The sequence below is a fragment of the Ambystoma mexicanum genome, chromosome 1p (assembly GCF_040938575.1).
Source record: "Ambystoma mexicanum isolate Mex_15411 chromosome 1p, UKY_AmexF1_1, whole genome shotgun sequence".
Taxonomy (NCBI): Eukaryota; Metazoa; Chordata; class Amphibia; order Caudata; family Ambystomatidae; genus Ambystoma; species Ambystoma mexicanum.
Window position 1 is genome coordinate 211,857,624 of NC_090921.1, and position 17,254 is coordinate 211,874,877.

At 46.1% G+C, this 17,254-nt stretch overlaps 1 protein-coding gene across 5 annotated transcripts in view; it reads left to right on the forward strand.

The window, feature by feature from the left end:
- LOC138567864 (retinal guanylyl cyclase 2-like) overlaps window positions 1–17,254 on the forward strand; it is a 419,705-nt gene that overhangs the window by 175,787 nt on the left and 226,664 nt on the right. For all 5 annotated transcript variants that reach the window (XM_069646359.1, XM_069646356.1, XM_069646366.1 and 2 more), the window contains one exon: window positions 5,446–5,526. In XM_069646359.1, coding sequence (XP_069502460.1) covers window positions 5,446–5,526 — 81 coding nt within the window. The remainder of the gene's footprint in view (window positions 1–5,445; window positions 5,527–17,254) is intronic.

Consider the following 17,254-nt stretch of genomic DNA (forward strand, 5'->3'; position numbering starts at 1 on the left):
TGTCCCACCATCGATCACCCACCATCGATCACCCACTCGTCCAAGGCCCACAAAGTGCACCCCCACTTGCTGCTCATTCAAAACTGTTCCAGCCAATGAGCTCAAACTTCACTGACATCTCCACTACAGAGAATACCTCTGTCCTACTAGAATTATTCAACCGCTCCACTATGAAACTGGTTGACACCCATACCCCCCTAAAAGCCAGCCATGATATGATATGGCATTTATAACGCGCCTGTACACAAGTGTTTCTAGGCGCGACAAGACAAGGAGGGGGAAATGGAGGGAGAACAAAACAATGATCTTACTAGGCATTGTGTCATTCAGATTGTGCAAGTGCAGGGAAGGGGAAGGGGAGAAGTGCCAAGGGGGGCGTGGGGGTGGAGAAGTGCAGGTAATCAGAAAGTGCAGCCAATGAGTGGCTCATAAATGCAGAGCCATGCTTAGGCCAAACCATCCACCACCTAGTACACCGCTAAGCTTGCTTACAAAAAATGCTCAATCAGCACCCTAGAGAAGTGGTGGTGCAAAAACCATAACCCGGGAGATCTTCCCAACCTCAGATCTCTCTGCGCCAACCTTAGGATTCTTATTACCGAGGCCAAAGCTCGTTACCACTCGACCACCATTGCAGGAGCCGCTAACAGGAGAAAAGCCTTTTTGAAGTCGTAAAGCATTGTACCAAACCCTCATGTGACCCCGAGATGCCAAAAATGCTGGATAAACGCGACAGAATCAACAACTTTTTTATTGAAATAAAATAGACACAATCAGACAGATCACAGATCACCAAATCAGCATCACGCCTTTCCCTGCACTTCAGCATCCACACTTCCCCTCTGGACCAGATTCTCTCCCCCAGACCACCTGAAAACAATTGCTTCCCTCAGACCTACTTCCTACTCTGATAATGTCATCCTGGCCTCCATCATTAAACAATTGATGGGCCCAGTGCTCTGCGCACTCCTCAGCATCATTAAGGCCTCTCTCACAGGTCATTCCCTGACACCGTCAAGACTGGTCTCATACAAACACGTCTGAAAAAAAGACCCTAGTCTCAGATGATCTTGCAAACTACTGGCACATTATGAACTGTCGGTTTATTGGCAAACCTTGGCAAATGTAGTTGCTACACAACTACACATCAGAATTCAACAACGACACCTCCTCAAGGACTATTAGTCAGGCTTCCCGCCCAAGTAGAGCATTGACATAGCTACCATCCAGGTGGTAGATAATGCCCTCCAAATCATGGATAAGGGTGACTCGTGCCTTCTTGTCATCCTTGACCTCCCGGCTGCATTCTACTCCATCTACCACCGTATCCTCCAGGATGTGATTCTCTGGCACTGTCCTGAATTGGTTTACCTCCTCCCTCTCGGGCAGACATAAGGCCGTCCAGATGAACATGCTGCATTCTAACACACTCCCATCTCCAGTGGACTCTCCCAAGACTCCATCCTCTCACCAATCCTTTTCAACCTTTACATGGAGCCTCTGGGCACACTACTCAAAGATCCCAATATAGCCATCAATCAATACGTGCGATAGTTGTACATGAGTGTAAAACACCCACAGGACATCAGTCATTTCTGTCATCCCAATATAGCCTTCATCCAGTGCTGGATGCCAATTGTCTACCTCAAACATAACCCTTCCAAGACCAAATTCGTACTTATCTGTCCCCCTACTAAAAACAAATTGTCCAACAGTGGCTCAATGATATGTGTCTAGAAGGATTTGATCCTCAACTCTCAGATTCAGCAAAATCCTTAGGCTTCATCATCGACAGAAGCCTGTGCTTCCAAAAATAAATAGCCAAGAAGGCCCAAACAGCGTGGCTCCAAACTGAACACTCCGTAAAATCAAACGCTACATTCCACCGCAGGACTACCATACTATAGTTCCGGCTCTTATGGTCTCACACATCAATGGGGGAAATGACATATCACTTGGCTCTCCTAAAAGCAGTGCACCATGCTGAAACGGTTTATGGTCTTTGCATTGAATGCTTTCCATATAAAATGGAATGCATCGAAACCTATTCAATGAAAACTGTTCTATCGAATTACCATACATACAATGCAAAGTGTTTATGCATCGAAACCCTTTCATCGAAAAGCGTTTCGTTGTATAAACACTTTACATTTTTTGTATGAAATTCGGTGAAACATGCTTAACGTTAAAACGTTACATGGAGCTGTCCAGTGCTGAAATCTTTAAAGTGTTTATTGTTTGGTCGAGATGGAGTTTCCCCACCAAACCCTCCAAACTTCAAGGGCTCCCCCCAACCCTAACCCTAACCGTAACTCTAACCCTAACCTTAAACCTAGTGTTAAAAACAAAAATCCATCGAAATCCAATGAAATGTATTCAATGAAAAGGCATTTCGATGGAAAGGGTTTGAATTGAATAAAATGTATTGGATAGTAATTCGAGGAAACTAATTTCGATGGATAGAATAGATACCTGCTGAAACATGTGTCATTACAAGTGTGTGCAAATTTGAGCGAATCATCCCTGTCCAACACAAACTATGTTGGCTTCCTCTCCAGGAAAGAATGTTCAAGAAGAATGCAAGTATCATCTACAAAGCAGTCACAAGTAGTACACCAATTTACCTGTTGACTAAGCTCCACATAACCTCCTCGTGCAGCAAATAGACCGACCGCGTAGAACCAAAACTCGACCATAAATGCAGGACACAAACAATCCTACTCCTGTCACGCACCTACCCTTTGGAACTCTCACAACATGGCTTGTTCAACTACACGTGACCAAGCACTGATACTAATGGATGTACAGACCGAAGCAAAGATCGTAAATCAGAGTACTGCAATACTGTTAAAAGATGACAGCCCATATGCTAGCCCACAACCTGTACCGCACTCTGCTGCACTTGATCTAGGTCTGTGCTTTACACAATTAAAACAAATTTAAAAACTGATGACTGAGGGGGAGGAATGAGGAATCAAGGATGACATGTGCAGGACAAATGATTATGTCCTAAAATATGCAGTGTGTGATTCATGGGGAAGAGGGTTAAGGAGGGAGACTAAGGTCTGGGAAGGAGGCGTGAAGATTGAGGACTGATGAGTGAGGACCAAGACTGCGGAGGGAAAAAGCAAATGAGGAGTGATGGGTAGGAGAGAAGTGAGGATGTTTTGTCTAAAGGAAGGAACACAGAGCGTACTAATGACAGTAGATAGGGAAAGGAAGAGGCAGTCTAGTCAGGAGACAGCACTGGATTATGATACAATCCTATCATTCAGTTGAGATTAGCTTATCCATAACATCTTGTGCTACTCCCTGGCCAAGTCATTGCTGCGACTTGCACCCTGACGTGACCTGTAACACAATCATGGTCATGTCATGGGGATGGGGGCAGGTGGGGACAATGCTAAATTGGAAAAGCACGTTTATCCCTTCAGCTGGGAATTCCTGGTGTACCCCGCATCCTTCGATATAAATCTGAATCTGTGTGATTTTCATGCCATGGGCCCGGGAGGTCAGACTCAGATTTTTATTGAAGGGTGGAAGTTACACCAGGATAGACAGACTCAAAACCACAGAGGTCCGAAATGCATTGGATCCCGTCTTCTGTCTCTGCCGATACCAGTGTTGGGAATTTGACCTATTAAACATTCTGTTTGTTATGAGAAATTCTTGAAGGAATGATTTTTTAAATATGTTTTATCTTTGTTGTATATGTGCAGCAGAGTTCCGCGTGGTTTGAAGGTGACGAACGGGGAGCACAGCGAATGGAGGAGGCACCCCGATAACCGGGGCAGGGGCCTTCCTCCTTTACGCTCTCTCGCCCCTCCCCCCACAGGGGCAGGGGAGAGGGCGGCAAAGGAGCCAAAGGAAAGGGCGCCAAGAGCCCTGGAAAGCCCGCGAAGGGCAACAAAGGAAGGAGGTGGGGCTTGGGGCATAAAAACGGCGGGCGCCCGGCGCAGGAGCACTTGCAACTCTTCCAGCAGCCGGGCACCCGCCAAAAGTGGAGGACTTGTTATGCCAAACCAAAGGAAATGTCTCATGCAGCACCTTACTGGAGGGGAAACGAAAGGGGCTGACAAAATGAGTAATGTTGGATACAAACGGCATAGCTAATGGACAAATGCCCAGGTTATACCTGTCTTTTTGATCATTTAACGCGCAGTCTGCGAATCCAGTCAGCTGATGTGGACCAAATATTTGAAACAAAATGTACTTATTATATAAGCACCAAACAAGCAATAAATACATACATTAATAAACAACTACTTATGTGTATATGGTTGGAAAAACTATATAGCGTTTTAACGCGTTCCACGGGCTATACTAGGGTAAACGGCACAGCAGCTCGAGTTAACGGCCCGAGCGAAGCGAGGGTGGTTAACGAGGGAACTGGGACGTTCACCCTTGTGTGTTTTTATTTATCTTCAGCGGGAGTCTCCATAGCACGAGTGCCAGCCAGATCAAGGAAGAAAAACATAGTTCTCCATTGTTGGAAGCTTGCACTGCAGAGACTCGTGCTGAAATGTAAGGGAGCCACTTCAGGAATGTGCTCCTTTCTTTTCAGCGCTAGCATGCTGGAGTCTAAGTGCTGCTCGCCCTAGGTCTCGCCAGCATGAATGTGGAGACTGAGGGCTGCAGATGAGCAGAGCACCTTGCAAAGTGCGGTCACGGAATGCCATCCCGGCCCTCGTGCCTTCAGTTTTGCCTCCTAGAGGGGGTGCTAAAGCGTCACCTCTGTGGGGCAAAACTACAGAAATGGGAGGACCGGGGGACGTGTTTGCAGAGGCAGTGCTGGGGTGTTTCCACCGTTTTTAAAATGACGGATGGATGAAGGGAACACAGAGAAAGGGGAAGATGGTGGAAACCCCATTCATACCATTACCCACTCACCGGAGCGAGGAGGTTAAAAAAAAAAGAACCAAAGTGGCAAAACCTGGCCCCGCCCCTCCCCCCCACCTTGTTGACCAGGGGCGCGCGGGGGATGGGGGAGGGTGCCAATTCGCCCATGGCTCTGCTGCCCCTAAGGCCTGGCCTGCCCTGCTTGTAGTAGCCTTAATTCATGGTACTCATAAACCCTGATATTTCAAACTGAAAGTGTTCAAACTAAAGATTTAGAAGCCCATTTACCAGAGACAACCAGATGTGTTGCCTTTTCATCCCGAGCACCGTCACCCAGGGGAGAGCTAGTATGCCCAAGAGGGGGCTGCTCCTGTCTCTGAAAGGTGTCGGCCAGGAGCAGGCGGTGCCCCGGCCTCGTGGGCATTCACATGACCATGCGCCCTCTAGAGGACAACAGCTGCAAGGCTTAGTCAGACGCTCGTTAGGAACCCTCCAGCTCCCATACACGTTTCAGTGGAAATTGTCTTCCCTATTTCTTACGGAGTTGCCGAATTTGTGTTCATTTTTGTGTAACACGCTCTCTTCTCCCCGCATCCCCACCTCCAGGGAGACTGGGTTTGGCTGAAGAAGTTTCCTGGAGACAAACACACCGAAATGAAGCAAGCTACCAAGCTAGCATTTTGTAAGGTGAGTTCCCTCCACATGTGTGTCTGAGGTTCCCATTACAAGTAAGTGTGTGTTCTTCAGTCTGAGCCTTTATTGTATCACGTAACATAGGACGGAACACTGTATTTATTTATGATATACAGCAGCCTTCAAGATCATATAAAAATCTGTAAATAAATGCCTTATTACAGACCAGTGGTATGATATGGTATTGTTTATTTATAAAGCGCCTATACACAGACAAGTGTTTCAAAGCGCTCAAGGAGGATGGGAACATGAGGAAAAAGACAACAGTCACTCAGAGCCCTTGAAATTCTGAGACGATAATAGTCTGCACAGGCAGAGTAAGTGCGCAAAGTACATATGACAGTTTAGACACAGCAAATAGGCGGTGGGGGGATGCCCGGGACCTGTGAGACTTTGAGGTACACCAGGCGGCCAGTCAGCAAGCTGTTAGGAAGATGAGGGAAAGAGCAGAGCGCTAGGTTAGCCGGGTAGAGGGAGAGAGATGGAAGAGGAGAAGAGGAAGGTCTTGAGGAGATAAGAATATCAGGCTCAAGACTTAGGGTGGAAGGGGGGCTATTCCAGAGGGAGGCACCTGCTGAGGATAAGGATCTCCCTCCAAATCTCTGCTTGGAGAACCGACTCACTCGCAGAAAGGTTGGAGGTAGATGAGCGGAGGACTTGTGAGGGACAGTATTTAGGTTGGCAGCGTTGCAGGCAGGTAGGTGCCAGGCCCCAGAAAGCCTTGTGGACAATGCAGAGGGTCTTGAACTTGATCCTTGCAGCCACAGGGAGCCAGTGGAGGGATTTCAACGCTGGAGAGACGGGGTCCCTGGGCTTGAGGCCAAGGATAGGTCTTGCAGTTCTGTTCTGGATGAGTTGCAGAGGGCGCAGGGCAGAAGAAGGGGAGTGGCATCACTAAGGGAGGTGGCATCACTATTCACCTGTAATAAGAACATGTCATCACTAAGTGTCTGTAATAGCTTATTACAGTTGCTTGTACCAACATAATGCCTGCCGCCACAGAGCCGGATTCCGTCTGACATGGGAGCACTTAATACCAGCTGTGACCACATCTGCAGAGTCCTTTCTTCTGTAATACCTTTCTGCAAAACCTTACAGCCACTTATTGCTAGCGGCATCTTTATTATAATATGTTTATGGTGTCCACTGCTGGAGTTTAAACAACAAGGGGAAACGTCTATCTTGTTAATGCATTACATGAAACTGCATAAAATATGTTTAGCGACACATACGCTGAATATGAATGTTTTTACTCTCTGAATAATTTGTACATTGTTGATATGTATCAAACGTTGGAGGATGTCGGTATTGAATTAAGGGACCAATTATTAAAGGGGATAATTGTTATAGAAATGTATCAAAAGTAATAAAGTAGCTCCTAAAGTATGTAAAAAAGATATTGCCATTTACCTTGGATTTCTTTGACCTTATAAAGGAACTCTTTGGTGACTTACAATATCCATATCACGGACGCTGGGGGGTACTTTATCATATATATATATATATATATATATATATAATTCAATGAAAAAACGTTGAGGGTTGCTTAGCTTACCATAAATGGTGACTTTCAGGGGTTTTTTGATTTTACTTGCAACCATAACGTCCTTTTAACAACGTTTTTTTACTGAATTTCATAGGTTTTTATTAGTGCAACTTAACCATAATGTCCTTTTAACAAAGTTTTTCATTGAATTTCATAGGTTTTTATTAGTCCAACTTAACCATAACGTCCCTTTAACAACATTTTAACGTTCCTTTAACAACTTTTTTCAGTGAATTGCATGGGTTTTTACCAGTGCAGGCTATTTTCCTACAACCACTAATATCATACTTACCAAATATAACAACAATATTTGTGTCCAATGTACAAAGTGTCACCTTAAAAGCCTGCCATTTTCCACCTTCTAGAATCATTTTGGACACTTCTACACACTTTTTGCAACTATTTCAACTAGTTTTGCATCCGTAGACATCTACGAACATCTGACTTCATTGCAGACCTTCCGGACAGTGCCACATGACCATACGCTGGCGCACGGCATGATGACATGTCCGACAACCCGTCCACTCTTCACGATAAGATCAGTCCTTTGCAGACATTTTGGAACTACGTTTTCTACTGATCTAGGAACTTTCAACTTCAACATTTCCCTTTCACATCTCCTACACCTTTTTGTACTCATTATCCATTACCAATCTAGTACACAGTACATACTTGGAAGAATGTTATCAAAACTGCTATTTATCTTAAAAATGGCATCGGTTATTGCCATCCAAAGACCGCAAAGCTCTCAGAAAGGTTATTCCTTTCTCAGCAAGTGGTAAGCTGCCTTCCTCCACCTCATCTTTCTAAAGAAATACTGTAACCACACAGCCTGATGTCTGCGGGCATTGGTGTGTTATAAATAAATAAATAAATAAATATATAAATAAATAAATAAATAAGGAGGGCTACGGACCATTATCGTCCATTGCAGCCCCTGAAATGGGGGATAAAGGCCATTAGCATCCCTGGTTCCCAAAGCGGGAACCCAGGGTGCTAAAACATAGATTTTTCTTCTGACAGCGGGACGCCTGTGGCGTCCCGCTGTAGGAAGGAAAATCCTTTTGCAAGACAGCCAACATGGAAAGAGAAGGCGGGGCTCCGTACACAGTCCCTCTTCCCCTACCATGGCAGCCTGCAAAACCCTATGAACATATTACCACAAGCACTTTTTTCCCCTTTCAAACCTACCCTACCTTCGAATAACTTTACCACATAGCCGGTCCCAGGTAGACATAGCCACTTTAACACCATTTTTCGTCCCTAGCGGTTATGGCCAGTTGCCAGATTGTCCGCGTCATGACCTTATGCCATGACCCAGGCAATCTGACTACTGCCCACGACCACAGGCTATACCTCAGTCAAGGGATATGACTTTTTTTGTACCTACATTATTACACTTGTCAAAAAATAAAACACGGGCACATTTGCAAAACCATACTTTAATGTCCTTGCCAATGCTCCTCATGAGTTTGCTCGAAATCCGCCCATGTTTTATTTTTTAAAAAGTGTCAAAATATATGTACATACAATAGTCATATAACTTAGCCCCCACTTGACAAAATCCATTCAGTCTTTACCCAAACATTGAAGGTTGGGTCTATAATCATTTTAAAAACTTGTGTCCACATTTGTCAAATAGCAACAAAGTTATAAGCCATCTAAAAATGTTGAGACCCCCCCTCTAATTTCGCCCCCTCTTGAGAAAATCCCACCAAACTTTAGAAAACCATTTATATCTAGATCCAAAATAGTTTTGCCAAACGTTGTGCAGATTCGTCAAATGACACCACATTTATATACCTTTACAATATTTTGGGACCCGCCCTCTAATTTTGCTCCCTCTTGACCGAATCGCACAAAACTTTGCAAAACCATTCAGGATTAGTTCTAGAATAAAATTGCAAAATTACATGCAGTTTCATTGAGTGGCGCAAAAGTCATAAGCCATCCAAAAACTGCTTTTCCCCAACCCTGGAATGCAGAAATAGGTACAGATGTCCTAACAGATGTCCTAGGACATCTGATGTGTCCGCAAACACCACAGGTGAAACAACCTGTTTTTTGTCTTGTTATGGCCATATCCAATCCAATCCTCATCTCCCCCACATCCCCAGAGATTGTTTGTTGAATTTGACAAGTGAAATGCTGCTTTTTTAAAAATGTTTTCACCGCGCTGTTCGCGGACCCCAAAAAAGTCAGCAAATCCAAGATGGCAGGCGTTTCGGGAAAACCGGCGCATTTCACGTTTTCCCACCACCCAATCAGCGGCCACGTACCGATGTCCGTGGACCACGCAAATGTCTGCACATTTTTCTGGCCAATCAGAGGCCAGTCCACGGACAGTACAGCCAATCAGGGCCAGTCCACAGACCGAACAGGTTAGTGAGTCCGCGGACCGGACATAGATATCACTAATTAATTTGCCTTATGTTTTGGTTGTTAAAAAAAAAAATACTGGACGGATTTACACCAAATTAACAAAAGCACGCTTTCGGGACCAAGCCGGCACTCCTGCCACAAATTTGGTGAAAATCCATCTAGCAGTTTTGGCTGTAGGCGTGACCAAAGTTTTTTCCCATTATATCTATGGGAAAAAAAAAAATTTGGGACCCCCCCTATAACTTTGCCCCCCTTGACCAAACCTCACCAAAATTCAGATTGGGACATATACTTTATTTGCAAAGTTTGGTAAGGATTCGTCCAGGGGGAGCAAAGTTATAAACCACCCAAAAAGTGCTATTCCTATGAGATGAGCAACAAGCTATTTAACCATAACTACATGGCCGCTCTCACAGGCCATGTAATATATATGCATAGGAACTCCACAGTGACTTGAAAGACTATCAGGGAGGGGAATAGTAGGGGATACTTTTTCCTATATATGAAGTGCACTCTCATCTGAAGCACTTATATCAGACATAACAAAACCATTAGAAAAAATACAACTCATCCCAAAAATATAAGAAGATAACACATTTGCATTGATTAAAAATAAAAACCAGACTGCAATGCACTGTGTGGATGAAAAACACACAAAGAATTAGAAACATTTGTAAAGGCCTTTTTCAATACATGGCCCTTCATTAATCTTATTTTATTGCATTACTATAGTGCATACCTACCTCGAGAGCAGTGGGGCGCTTTATAACTGGAGGGTGCCAGCATTGGGCATGGCATTTTATGCAGTAGCGCAGTACTGTTGGTGGAGGGAGAGTTTTTTTTAATTCGTTACGGCAATATTGTTGAAAGAGCCACATTTTTAGTTTTTTTGTGAAACTGGAGGATGGTAGGGGCAGGGCCATCTTATCAGTTTTGGGGTTCCGGGGCACAGACAGCCTTGGGGCCCCACCACCCCCAGCCCCAAAGTGAAGAGAGACACGGTTAATTAAAGTCACCAATTTCGCCTGACCCATCTCAGATGTCACAGCTTTCAGCTGCACGAGAGATGCCACCCATTTCACTTGCTATATCAGAGATGGTGACTCTTTCACCTGCACCACCCACATATCTCCGGAGACTCCCGCTCAAGCCCACACCATCTTAGATAGGTATTGGAGTTGAACTCGGTGGTACAGCCCAACCTGGCAATTTTCTGAACTACCTGTGACAGGTGAGTGTGTGTCCTGACAGTAGCAACAGCCGGTGCGTGAGGCACCTGCAGCACTGATCGACATGCCGTGTTGACAGTGCTGCATACAGCAACTGCAGCACTTGGAAAAGAAAGTTCCAGTTAGACCATAACTGATACCTGCAGCGGGGGGCTGAACCTACATTACTGGCAACAGGGTGCTGCACTTCCAGCAGAAAGCGTATCGCCACTGACACCTGTAGGGGTGTAGTGCACCTGCAGCAATGGCATATAGTAGAGCACCGCACATACACACTACCAACAACGGCAGCATAGTGCTGCGGCCAGAGATCACCATCAAGCCATACACAGCGGAGAACCACCCCTGGAAAACTGTCTGCATCTGCTGCATCTGACACCTGCAATAGAGCAGTGTGCCTGCAGCACTGCTGAATCCAGCAGAGCACCGCTGTGTTACCTGCAACAGTACTGCATGCAACAGCATTTCTTGAAGCACAACTATTTCCTTGAAGAACAACACCAGACGCACCAACAACTACACTAGAGCACAGTACTTTCAGCATTGACATCTGCAGAAAAGCACTGCACTTCTTCCACCTACACTACAGCACCACATCTGTAAACCACCACCTGCTGCACTATCAAGTGCACTAGAGTATAGCACATGCCTGCAGCACTGCTACCTCTACTAGAGAACTGCATGTGTGCTACTGCTGCTGGAGAGCACTGCCTATGTAAAATACCACCTGCAGCACTGACAACTATACCAGAGTGCATCACCTGTCACACCACCACTGGCAGCAGCACCACTGCAAAAGCACCTGTAGTAATAGCAATTCCACCCACACTGGCCACAGCACCTGCAGCACTGATCACTGTGCCTATCATAGTTGTGGACGGTCGCTGCGCAATGTTCGATACCCCAAGTGCATGCGGACCAAGGGTCACATCATTTGCAATATTATGGGCACACCAGGCATGGTCGGGGGAATATAGTTTAGCATGCGTGTGTTGGGGCGATGGTCGGGGGTTCTCTGCCACGTTAAGGGCAACATTCAAATATTCACTTGGTAGTGTGCTGAATGCCTGCTGCCTTCCCGCCCCTGTTCCTAGCCTGGAGGAAGGGCTGTGAGTGAGGCCAAAGTTTTCGGTACCATATGCGGCGCAGCGGTTATGGCCTAAGTGGCCCAGACTACAAATAACAACATTTAGTGGGGCCCGGCAACTTGTGCTGGGTAATATAAATGTCAGGCGATCAGCATACTGAAAATTAAGTAATTCAGTTGTATTTGCATGCATTTCAGCTAAAGTGTAGAATAATGAATGTATTGTACTACAATTCTTATATGGGGAAATGCCATTCGAGAAGGGTCTGGGTATGTTTTCCGGTGCTTTGTGGGTGTTGTGGTTTGCGTTCAAGGGAGTGCCATGCATTGCCTTTCGTGTGGGACATGACATTGGGGTGCGTGCCTGGTGGGTTCGCAGTCTTGTGGCTTCAGGGCTTTGAACTGGTTGAGTGATTTGTCACTACCAGAATAGATATCTGGATAGTAAAATGCAACCCGTGTTTCTGTAAGATCTGGACTGCAACGTGTTTAATTAAGCAAAAGGTTGAAATGTATACAGCAAAGCAGAACGCTGTTTGTTATCCAATTTAACCGTGCACCGCAATTACTGCGATGGAGTCATGCCCGAACTTAAAAGGGTACTCGCCTTGTGACCCTGGTCCCGTCATCAACCGAAAGTAGTGTCGTGGTACCTGGGCGATTGCAGGACAGGCAGTCCAAACCAAAGCAACCAGCATCGGTTCTTGGATGATGAACTGGACTGGATAGTCCGGCTCCGGGGCATTAGTCCTGAACAGCGCACAGAGTAGAGAAGACGAAGAAAATAAATTGCTAGTTACCAAGTTACCAGTGCTGGCTGGGCACCGCCTGCAGCACAGCTCTGAGCCAGACCCTCTGGGTTCAGGTCTTCCCCTAGTGAAGGCCGGCCAGAGATACACTGGCCTGGGTGTGGGGGTTTGGCCGTCGACGTGGCCAGTTAGGTGAGGGCCCCGGGCAGGCCCAGCCCGAGTAGATAAGGTGAAAAAACCTAGGCCTCAAGAGCAGCACATGGGGCCTCGTGCAGAGCTTGACTCACTGTTCCATGCAGAAAGAGCCTTGAAGAAGACACGCCCACAACCAAATACCATTGGCTCACAGAAGCTGCTGCACACCTGGCAACAGACTTCTGATTCGTCATTGGCTGATGTGTTGTGGGGCAGAGGCAGAGCCAGGGCAACAGGAGCCCATCAATCTCAATTGTTTCTTTCCTGTTCCGTTGAAGCCAGACACACTGGCACTACAGTGACCACGTGTACATCTGTAATTGAGATGCCAGTGGGGGTGGGGGCACACTGGTAAAGCAGCAGAATCCGAATGACTCCTCAATTATGTTGCTGAACTTTAAAGTCATAGGAGGCGAGGAGTGTGTGTGGAGCTCAGCCGAGCCGTGCGGCCTCCTGCTGCAGGCATGTGTGTTCACACTCTCACTGTCTGTCAGCACATGATGTAGTGCACAGCCCAGCCAGCCCAACGGTCCAACAAATTAAACATGTGGCCCAGCCCCGATTTCCCTCCCATAGAGACGTCCCTGTGTAGGGGCATTCAGAGCCTCTGCCGAATTCAGTTCCAGATGGTCTGGGTGTGGCAGGAGAAAGATTACTTGCAAATCTTGTATTCATGGGCCAGCTTAGACTTCAACCTTTTGGTATTTTTGCTACGTGAGGTGGGAGAGCCTCCAAAAGGTGTAGAGATTAGTGGCCAAGTAGGTTGATGCTCTGTTAAGGCTGCTAAAACAGGATATATGCAGTAGTAAATATAACCCAAGCTGGCAGCGTTGGAGAGATATGGATGAATATGTGGGCACCTCAAATGAGGTGGGCAGGAGTACTTTGGAATGCCTTACGGAGGGGGAAGTATTTCCCCAGTCGATGTGTAAGATCACACAGGCTTAGATCACTGTGTGGAAATCATGCCGGGAATGAAGGGTTTGATTTTGCAGAGTGTGGAGATCTGCAGCCACGTGGTTTGCATTTTATGGCCATGTACTTCTGGAAGGAGAGTTTACTGTCACCTATGAAGTCCAGGGATTTTGATGAGTTTGACAGCTGAGGGGTTAATCCTTCCAGACACATTTCGTCCAGCCATTGTTCACGAGTTGTTTGGTGGATGGACCGATAAGGGCAGTTTCAGTTGTGGTGGGGTTGAATTTGTGGTAGGCATTTCACATCCATGTTCGGATGTTAGCCAGGCGAGAAACGTCCTTGTGGGCCACTGACCTTAAGGTACAGCTGACTGTCATCAGCGTACTGATGGATGGCTATGTTGGGGTCATTTAGGAGAGGCCCCAAGGTTTCCAATGTATAGATTGAAGATGATTGTGAAGAGGATGGAACCTTGCAGGACCCCACATGTGACATTGTTGGTTAGATCTGAATTAACCCATCTGTACTGCTCTGTGTCTGACAGATAGGTGGGACACAAAACATTTAAGGATGGCTGCAGGTAAGCATATCCTGTTAGCGAGAAGGAAGAGGAGTGTTAGATGGTCAACTGTGTTGAAGGCAGATGAGCGGTCTAAGAGGACTAGGAGGCATGAGTCTCCTGTCAATGATTCAAAGGGCATCCTCTATCACTTGATGGTTGAGGTCTCAGTGCTGCATTTGGAATGGAAGACAGACTGGTACTCATAGAGGAGGCCATGCTGGTCGAGTCTGGCAATTAGTTGGGTTGTAACCATTTTCTTGATAAGCTTCCCAATTAAGTATAGGCTTGTGATGGGTCTCTAGTTGATAAGGACCGCTGAGTCAAGCAAGGTTTATTTGAGAAGAGATCATATGAGACCTGTGTTCAATGTGTCTCGGAATGCACCTTCTCTAACAGAGACAGAGACATTCAGAATAACGAAGAGTGGATTGAGCTCTGTGACAGTGAGTTCTTTATTGAGAGATGCCAGAAGGAAGTCGTCCGTGTAATTGGTAGGTTTAAGGAAAGCAAGTGTGTCTGAAAGATCCTTAGGATAGAGGAAGGTTAGGGCAATCCAGGAGGTTAATGTATTGACGGTAGGGAAACATGGATAGCGGGGCTCTGTCTTGTCCTGAGGTATCAATGAGACTTTTGATCTTATCCATTTTAGTAATGGAGAAGGTGTTCATTTCGTTTCATATTTCTCTTATGAGACTGGAACCTCAGGGACAGATGTGTGCATGACGCAGTGCTTAACCATTTCCAATAAGGTTTTGCTCCTGTTAGAGGCGGCCTCAATGGTGGTGGTGTTGTAAGATGACCGAGCCTTGGTGATCATGTGTCTGCATTGGGTGGCCAGAGATTTGAGGGATGAGAGATCCTCAGGGCTGCAGACCTTGTGCAAGCTGATCGAGCAATTGCTGGAGGCAAGCTCAGGTGTGTGCCAGTGTGTGGACGGTTTAACCTTGGTGTGGCTGGAATTTAGAGGCGTGTGGGCATCCACTAGTTCTTTGGTGAGGTGATTAATTGTATCCAAGTCACTAGAGCTGGCCTACAAATGCAACACTATCACAGCAAAAAAGAATTTCTTCTATAAAGATATATCTTTATTTTATTTACATTATTTTTTAAAGCGCTCACACAGCCCGTGGGCATTGAGGCACTGTTACGGGAATTCTTTGTTTATTTTTTAGTTGTGTAGTTGTTTGTCTTAGTTGTGTATTTATGACACGCTTAAATACCCAGAGGTTTCTAAGCACGGACCCGGGAATCGAACCCGTGTTGCTTCATGTCGTCTTGCTTCCAAGGCAGAGCAGGTTGCCATTGAGCTATCCTCCCGGTGAAAAAACTTTCTCTGGGGCCAGAAACTACGCCAATATGATTTTCTAGATTTTAAAACTTCTAGAAAGTCCCAAGGCTCTTGTACAACCCATCCACCCCACAGATCAGGACTGTGATGATGCCCAACAGGCCTTTGCCAATAAACCACGGGTAGCTCATGATCAAATCGAAAGAGACTTGGCACTATTACCCAGACTCAGCCTCCTCCTACATTAAAACAACAAGAGGGACAACCAAAATTCATCTTCAGACATGTTACGAACCTAGAGATAGATGCAACATTGACCTCAACGCTCCCCACCTGCTGCCAAGAAAACACCATACCCGCTAAACTTGTGTTGGATAACAAAAATGTCTTTATCCCATTTGTGACCAGACTTGTTATCCTTCCTTTCACTGCAACTCAGTCCCAGAAGCTATCAAAGTCGTTACCATCACCCTCTGATGAAGAAAGCTGAACTAGACCCCTAAGATGCAAAAAACCTAAGACCAATTACCAATCGAAATTTCCTATTGACATTTTTGGTTAAAGTTGCTAGTATCCAACTGCAGGTCTATCTAAAATCATCATCTATACTTCCCAGCAAACAATCAGGGTGTAGAGCTGATCACAGCACTGAGACTGCCCTACTCGACCTACAGACCAACATGCGTGAGTCCTTGGAACAGGGGAAAATTGGACTCCTGGTCATCCTCACTCTGTCTGCAGACTTTGACCTGCTTGATTAATTCACACTCTGTCAGATATGGGGAATTGTGCCCCCAATCCACCAGCTGGATTCAATCATGTGTATCACATGGACAATCTTCGGTTTACTGCTAGAGTGCCTCATTCAAACCAGCCCCCATTCTCTGTGGTTTCCCACAAGGGTCCTGTATCTCGCCTACTCTTTTTAATTTGTATGTTAGACCCCCATGTAGTCTTTTAGAGACTCAGGGGATCTCTTTTAAAAATCACGCAGATGATACCCAACTGATCTTAAAAATCAGTGGGGCTCATGACGCAGATACTACGAATCTTAATTCCATCTATTATATTATCGAACACTGGATGACGGAAAACTGGCTCTGTCTTAACTGAGCAGAAACGGAGTTACTGTTATTCCGAAGCTCCCTGGCCAGAGCAAGATTGGGGAGTATTCTTGTTTTAGTATTAAGGATGTACTATCTCAGTTGCCAGGAAAGTTAAGACACTGGGGGCCTCATCACGAGTTAGGCGGTAACGCCGGCGCTAAAAGCGCCAGTGTTATTAGCCCTACCGCCAAACCCACCGGTGCTATTAGCGCCAGATCGCGGGTTTGGGGGAACGGAAATCCCCATTCCCCACTGAGCCCATTCGGGAATGCCCCATTCCCCATTGGGCTCAATGGGGAAATTTCATGCTCTTACCGCCGGCGGATTACCCGCTGGCGGTAAGAGCCTGAAATTTCGGCGGATTTCCCACCAGCTCTTAGCTGGGGGGAGAGCAGGAGGGCTGCGGCATGACCGGTCCAGTCTAAGAGATGGGGGGAAATCAGCCGAAGCCGTGATTTGGCAGACACTTAAATGTGGCGGTAATAGCACTACCGCCGCATTTAAGGGTTACCGCCAAACTCGTGATGAGGCCCTGGGAGTCTTTCACGATTCATCAATTGGTTAAAAGACTCAGTTACATCTCGAAAATGTGTCATTACTACTTGAGACTCCCAAAGAACATCAAGTCATTAATCTCTGAGTCAAGCTGTTCATCAGTCG